At 37.3% G+C, this 8154-nt stretch overlaps 2 protein-coding genes across 2 annotated transcripts; both read right to left on the reverse strand.

Moving 5' to 3' along the window:
* Positions 1-130: 130 nt before the first annotated feature.
* On the reverse strand, positions 131-2968 carry SAPINGB_P005066 (uncharacterized protein; the record flags this gene model as incomplete). The annotated part of the gene is made up of 1 exon (XM_031999781.1): positions 131-2968. One exon carries the CDS (start codon positions 2966-2968, stop codon positions 131-133), a length of 2838 nt encoding a protein of 945 aa, XP_031855672.1.
* Positions 2969-5764: 2796 nt separating this feature from the next.
* SAPINGB_P005067 (uncharacterized protein) lies at positions 5765-7366 on the reverse strand (the record flags this gene model as incomplete). Its single annotated transcript, XM_031999782.1, has 1 exon — positions 5765-7366. The coding sequence occupies one exon, from the start codon at positions 7364-7366 to the stop codon at positions 5765-5767; it is 1602 nt and encodes a 533-aa protein (XP_031855673.1).
* Between the last annotated feature and the right edge of the window lie 788 nt (positions 7367-8154).

Genomic DNA, 8154 nt, shown 5'->3' on the forward strand with positions numbered 1-8154 from the left:
ATGAAATAAAATAATAATAATAATAAAAAAACATTCTAGACTTATCTATTTATTTTTTTATCAAAAGTCAATATTTATTATTATTATTATTATTATATCTTTATCGTTAAAACTACAGAGAAAAAAAAAATCAAATCTCACTACGCTTTTTTAACAGAGTCAAGAATTTGCCTGAAAAAGCGTCTCCGATCCAATGCAGCAACTTGTCATAGACAATGGTGTTTGCACCGTGGTAAAAAATGCTATGATCAGAGTCTGGGAACACGTGCATGTCATAACGTTCAACTCCAGCAAGATCAAACTTGTCAAGTAATGTCAATGTGTGCTGGAAGTGCACGTTATCGTCACCGCTCCCGTGCATCACCAAGAAGCGCGTATTTTTTGCAATGTTTTTCACATTAGTGATGGCACTTTCATCATACCCAGCCTTATTGGGGCCAGGAAGACGCATGTAGCGTTCAGTATAAATGGAATCGTAGAAGCGCCAGTCAGTAACAGGCGCAACTGCCATTCCATAAGAAAATGTTTCACCGCCATCAGTTTCCAACGTCTTGAGAGTCATAAACCCACCGTAGGACCAGCCCCAAATTGCGAGTCGCTCTGAATCAACATAAGGCTTAGCTGCCCACTCCTTGGCCGCGGTAATTTGATCTTGTGCCTCATAGCGGCCCAAATGGCCACGTACAACGCTGCGGAAATCACGGCCACGGAAACCAGTTCCACGACCATCAACAGTTACAACAACAGCATTGAGAGAAGATGAGACAACGTGCTGGAAGGAATAAGAAAAGATTTTCTGAACAAGCTGTGATACAGGGCCACCATAAACGTAAAACAGAACTGGGTACTGCAAAGACTCATTAAAGCCTGGAGGACGGTATTCCACAGCATTAGCAAAAATGTCATTACCATCATTATCTTCGGCAACTTTGACTTTAGAAAAAATGCGGGTGGGAAGCTCGTATTCTTTGAGCTTTTCCTTGAGCTTATCATTTTCTTGGAGGTGCACAGCAGATCCCCAAATATCATCAGCTTCAAGGTCAAGAACAACTTGCCAAGGGACTTCAGGACCCATATAATTCAAAACGACGTACTTGCTGTTGGGAGAATAACTTGCATCGTACCAGCCATCCTTTGACTCATCGGTAATGGCCTTCAAATCGGTACCATCAAGTTTGACGGAATAAACATGACGTTCAATGGAGGATTTCTTGGTGGCTGTAAAGTAAACACGGTTAGTCTTGGGGTTAAATGCAACTTGAGCATCATCAACCTCCCAAGGACCGCTAGTGAGAATAACCTTAGGCTCACCACTATCAATGGGTGAGTAATAGACCAAGTGGTTGTAGCCGTCAATAACATTCATATCAATGTAACCATCGTCAGGGCGTCCTTTTTCAGGGTCAGCCGGGATGAAGTGGGTATTTTGAGAAATTTCAAACCAGCCACTGTTTTTGCCAACATCAACGCGACGGGAAACATTGCCAGTGCGTTTTTCGGCATCAATGACACCAACACGGAGAACAGAGCTATCACGGTCCGAGATACGCAAAACAGCCTTGGAGTCACCGGTCCAAACAACTTCGGTGATGAGTTTTTCAAGATCTTCTTCATCATTTTTTTCAACAGGAACGTGGTAGGATTCCTGTGAATTGACGTCCAAGAGCAAAAGATCGACAACAGGATTGGGAGTACCAGGCTTGGGGTACTTGATTTTGCGGACTTTAGGGTAAGGGTGAGACGAGGCTGGAGATTTTTGGACAAAGTAAGGGATGGGGAACTCTTCAACAGCGCTATCGTTTGTGCGAAGGTAAGCGAGATAGTCACCCTTGGGGGACCACCAGAGAGCAAAGTCGGCGCCAAAAACTTCCTCTTCGTAGACCCAATCAGGGCGGCCATAGAAGAGCTCAGTACCACCATCTTTAGTAATTTGGTCGACATTTTGGGAGGTGATATCGCGAATGTAGAGGTTGTTATCCAAAACAAAGGCGACCTTGTCAGAGGCCGGGGACCATCTTGAGACTGCGATTTTGCTGGAATGGTGGCCCGGGTAAAGAGGTTCCGTGAACTTTGTTTCAATGTTGTATAAAAAGTAGTTTGCAAAGGAAGAATGGCGGTAGTTTTTAATCTGGTTTGCCACGAGAATGGCGTACTTTTGGTCCGGACTGAGGAGAAGTCTGCTAACAAGGAAAACATCCTTTTCAAAAAGGAAAGAGCGCTGGTCTGAAGTAAAGATAATTTTTCGGGAGCTGCGGTCGGGCCAGTTGACAAGAGCAAACCCGTCAATGCTTTCTTCAAGCAAAAGAACATCAGAGGAACCTGGGGCAGGTGGGACCCACTCAAGACTTTCAAAATCTGCGCGGAGAGCTCCTGTGCGCCAAGTATTCATAAGGAAAAGCTTCTTGTCGGAATCAATCTGGGGCTGAGACAAGCCAGGTCCCGATAAGGTTTTTTCAGTGGTGGGTGCATCTGAGGTCGTTTCTGGGGTGGTGGTAGTAGTAGAAGAAGAAGAAGAAGAAGAAGTAGAAGCTGGGGCATTACGAATGGCATATAGCATGAAAAATCCTAAAAGTAGGAAAAGAATAAGACCAGTGGCAAGCATTAGAAATGTTCTTCTACGTGAAGCCTGTTTCTTTTTATTATTTTTAGGAGTGGTGCCGAGAAACCCAGCCTTGTCGTCTGCTGCCGTGTCGTCAAACTCGTCATCGTCATTTGGCAGTCCGCCAGCGCGCTCAAAGTCCAGGTCTTCAAAGTCGTCATGGGAATCACGGTGGATACCTGAAGAAGGGGTAGTACGAGCTCTTGAAGTTGAGATTTTCTCAGCATGGTCATTTATTTCCTCGAGAATAGAGGAAATTGTTGAGCGGTCAGACTCGTTGCTTGTAGGTTTTACAGTTGTGGAGGTTGAAGATGGGTGCTGCTCAGCAGCGTCCAGTGACTGGTATGGGTTATCACCAGCAACCGTCATGATTGATTATGAAGGTATAAGGGAGTATTAAAAAGATATATAGAAAATTATTTTAAAAAAGAATGAAGTCTATTGATTTAAAACAATTTTGTGAATAAATAATAATAAAAAAAAAAAAAAAAAAAAAAAAAAAGGGTTAGATGGTAGAAGAAAGAAAGACTTTGAATGTTCTCAAAAAACAAGAAAAATAAAAAAAAACGCATCACCACCACCACTACCTACCAAAAGGCTTTTTTAAATGGCCACCCACCAACTCCTATAGTTGATAGCCCAAAACAGTAATTTTGCCCACATACACACACACACACACACACACACAATCAGTTAGCAAAATGCAGCCACGGTCATTACGATTTTCAATTTTACCAGTCCAAAGCAGCCAAGGAGCCGATGGTTCAAATAGTTGAAACACAAGGACATGGGAGAGATAGAAAAAAGGGAAAAGAAAGAAGAAGATGTAGTAATTGTTATTAAAGGGGGAGAAAAAAAAAAAAGAAAGTTATTGTTTAAACGTTCTTAATGCATTATTTTTTTTTTTCACGCCTAATGTCTTTGAATATTTTAAAATTTTTTTTTTATGGGAGGAAGAAGCTTGACGGCATGAAAAAAAAAAAAAAAAAAAAAACTTCTAGAAAAGTGAAAAATGGCTTTAATGGATGGTAGAAATTTTGAATCTGAAATGACTTTGTAATTAAAAAAAGAGAGAGAGAGAGAAAAAATGTCTCGTGCGGAAATTACAGAGTTTGAGATATAAATATGTATAATTATAGATAAAAAAAAATAATAATAAAGTCTTACAATTCTTATATAAATTTTTTTCATTTACACACAGAATAGATTGGTTCTTAGATTTTTTTTTTTTTCTTGAAATTTCAAAATTATATGATCTTTGTTATATTCACCATATTAGAAACTTTTCTGTCAGATCCTAATGAACGGTAAAATAAATATAAAAATAAAAATAAAACACTTGTGATGATAAAAACATCTGCAAAATCTTTTCACGATTCGACATTGGTAGGCTTTGCTGGACTTTTTGTAAGTTCAACTATTGGTTTAAAAAGACAAAGAAGAAAGAAGAAAAAATAAAAATAAAAGACTTGAAAGAAAAGTGAACATTTAATTGTTTGTAAATAAACGCTTAGCATAGTATTTTTTTTTTTTTAATTTGAGTATTAATGCCTTAATTAAGACTTGGTCTTAAGTAGTTTTTAATGTTTTAATGGGAGATATTTAAGCTATAGATATATATATATATATATATATATATATAATATATCATACACATTAAACCAAATATCTATACCTGAATGTTTTTTTTTTCCCACCCTTATTTCTTAATTTCTTTTCTACTATTCTTATTCAATCATTTCTTCTTGATAACTTAAAAAAAAAAAATGGTTATGTTAACCATTTCTAAAAAAAAAAAAAATAAAAATAAATAAAAATAATTCTCTTCACAAGCTAAATAGCTTGGATTTATTTGTAGCAAATAATCACCTTATAGGAAACCAAAAAAAAAAAAAAACTCACAACGTGTAAAATTCAAAAACTCATCACCAGAATCATAATTATTATGTCCACGTAACGCACCTAAAAAAAAAAAAAAAAGAATGGGATCTTTTAATAATTGAATAACGTATATATATATATATATATATCGTTGCTGATTATTTTCAACCATTTGTAACAGATCTATATATAATACACTCCGCGGCGATTAAAAATATAAATATAAAAAAAAAAAAAAAAAATAAGCACTTGATATATGATAGAAGATAAACCAATTTCTTTTATAAATCTTCAACAACCTTAACACAAGAACCCTTTTTTTTTTAAAAAAAAAATATATATATATATATATAATCAATTGCTGGAATTAATATTCTGATTCCCATTATGCAATCTTAACGTTTTCTCCTTCTAGAAGGGTTTACTGCCACCAATATATACATATATATTATATGGACATAATGTCCTCCTAAACGTATTTCCCTTACAACTGCAAAAGCATCCTAAATTGAGGCTTAGTAACTATTGCTATACAGTCGTAACGACTGCTCACTTTACATATCAAACCAGTTAATGGTTCTTCTTTTTGACCACCTTAATCCACTTCCCTTCCTTTTTCCCCCCCTCTTCCTTCTTTCTTTCTTTCTTTTTGGCTTAAAGTCAAGCAATCGAGAGGTTATCTTCAATATTTTAAAATCTCAAATGCAAGTTTCAGAAACATTTAGAGCAAAGGAAAAAAAAAAAAAAAAGAAAAAAGGAAAAATTATTAAATGTCTGGTGGGCAGTAGCAATCATAAACACGCATACAACCTTTCCCAAAGCAAAGGTTGTGTGCACACACACACATAAATAAAAAAAGGCTTACATTTAGCACTTCCAAGAGATTATTATCATATAAATACGTGTATAAATTATGTTTTCGTGTACAAGATGATGTTTGTGTGTAAATTTTTGTCTTTTTTTTTCGTGTATCATAGCCAAATAAAAAAAAAATATATATATATAAAATGTAGTGTAAATGGGGATGTATGAGAGAAATTCATAATCATAATCTTCATATGTGAGTGATAGTGGTGGTGATGAATAAATATGAAAATGACAATGAATGGTAGTTAATGATGAGGATATTTATAATTATAAACGGTGATGGCGATGGATAATAGTGTTGATTCCAAAAAAAAAAAAAAAAAAAAAAAAAAAATTAAACGTCGTATGTTTTTTTTTTTTGCAAGTCTCAAAGAGAAACTGTAAATTTTATTTTTTTGTTTCTCATGAACTTTTTCATCATCGACCATCAAGCCCAAACTCCAAATCACGCTCCAGTGCATCAATTACCTCGCCATCATTGATATTTTCCTGTGGTCGAGGAGGCAGGTCTGTGTACCGAAATTGATCTGAGGGAATCCCAATCGAATCCCGCTTATTATTGACTGCTGCTACTGCAGCTGCAGCAGCAGCTGCTGCATTTTGTTGTTGTAATTGTTGTTGTTGTTGGTATTGTTGTTGAATCTGGGCTTGTTGCAATTGTTGTTGCTGTTGTTGTTGTTGTTGTTGTTGCTGTTGAATTTGTGCGTGTTGTTGTTGTAGTTGCTGTTGAATAGCTAGACTATTGTCTGTGAATTGTCCAGAAAACATTTGTTGAGTGGGCTGTTGTTGTTGGGTGACTTGTTGTGTTTGCGGTTGTGTTTGCGGTTGTGGTTGCTGCTGCTGCTGTTGTTGTTGTTGTTGTTGCTGCTGCTGAGAAGCTTGATGAACATCAATGTGCAACTGCTGTTGTTGCTCAGGAGGCCGGCGAACCATTGCTCTGAAATTCACAACCTCATCCAAAATCATTTGACGCATGGCCTCCATATCGTCCACCTCCTCAAACGAAAAGTCAAACTCCTTTGGACACTCAGGCTCATCTGCAGGGTCATGCCAGATACGCAAGTAGGGGTGCTCGAGAGCCTCTTGAACCGTTATTCGGTCCGTGGGGTCGAAAGCAAGCATGCGCTCAAGCAGATCAAGAGCCTCGGGGTTTGCCTGGGGGTAGAGCTGAGAAAAGGGAATTTTGGACGTATAGGGTAGTTTGCGTACATATTCCTGAGCACGCTGGGAGCCAATGCGAGCAAGAGTTTCCTCTGGAGGAGTGCCTAAATAGTTGAGGATTTGACAAAGCTGGTCGACATAGTCACGGCCTTTAAAAATGGGCTTGCCACCCAAAAGCTCGGCAAGAATGCACCCAACCGACCAAACATCAATGGCCTTTGTATAGGATTGGAAGCTCAGCATGATTTCAGGAGCACGGTACCAGCGGGTGGCAACATACTCAGTGAGAAAACCAGCGTTGCGGGTGGGGTCGGTAGAGTAACCGCGGGCTAGACCAAAGTCGCAAATCTTGAGCTCGCAGTCCGAATTAACCAGCAGATTTCCTGGTTTAAGGTCACGGTGGAGGACGTTTGCCGAGTGGATGTACTTTAGTCCGGCGAGGATTTGGTAGATGAAGGACTGGTAATGGGCATCAGTTAGGGGTTGCTGAGAGCGAATAATTTGGTGCATGTCGCATTCCAGGAGTTCTTCGTAAAGGTACACCTCATTGAAGTTTGGCAGAGTTACAATATCCATGTCATAAAGACATGTGATATTTTTGTGGCCACGAAAGTGGTTGAGCAGCTTAAGTTCGCGCAAGGCTCGTTTGCAAAGAATCTTCTTGGAAAAGATGTTTGTTACTTTTTTGATGGCGACGCCAGGGCCCGGAGCGCCGTCCGGGGTTCCGGTGTAAGTGGCAGCACAGACAATACCATAAGCACCATGGCCAAGCTCTTTGGTAATCTGGAAGCGGCGGTCAATGGTGAAGTCTTGGTTAGAGACGCGGTATGTGTGGCGCTCTGGTTGAGACAGGTTCATGGTGGCGGGATGAAGGGGAGAAGAAGTGGCGAAAAGGGGTTAATTGGTTGGTTGGTTGGTAGTATTTGTTATTGATGAACGGATTGGTGGTAGTGATGGAAAGAGTCTTGGTAGAATGTTTAAAGATATGGTATACTACTATACTAGTATGAGTCTATAAGTAGTATAGTAGAGTACTATGGTTTGTATTGATATATATATATATATATATATATATATATATATATTAAAGAATGGTATTATATATATAAAGACAATTATATTTTAAAATGGTATTATATATATATATATATATATATGAATTGAGAATAAAGAAGTGGAAAGGAAAGGGAAGGAAAAAAAAAGGAGGAGGAGGAGGAAAGAAAGATTTGGTGGTGGTGGTGGTGGTTAAATGAAGTTGTTTGTGTATATAAAATTTTATATTGGAAGGAAAGAAAAAACAAAGTTAGAAGTTGCAACAAAACGAGGACGAAAAATAAAAGATTGGAGGCTTAGATAGGAATGTTTGAATTTTTGAATCTTTTCAAGGCGGTCTTAAATAGAAATTTTTTTTTTATTTTATTTTATTTTCAAATTAAAGAGATTGAAATAAAAAAAAAAAAAAAAAAGAAAAAGATGATTTTAAAGAGAATTATCAGACTTTTTATAAAAAAAAAATTAAATAATCCTCATGAATAAAATTATCTTAAAGTCTTAAGTTTAATAAACTTGATAATATATATATATATAAAAAAATAAAAGTTTCCACCAGTATGGCGAGAGATGAAAAAAAAAAAAAAAAAAAAAGC

Source organism: Magnusiomyces paraingens (assembly GCF_902498895.1).
Source record: "Magnusiomyces paraingens strain CBS 517.90 genome assembly, contig: contig4, whole genome shotgun sequence".
NCBI lineage: Eukaryota > Fungi > Ascomycota > Dipodascomycetes > Dipodascales > Dipodascaceae > Magnusiomyces > Magnusiomyces paraingens.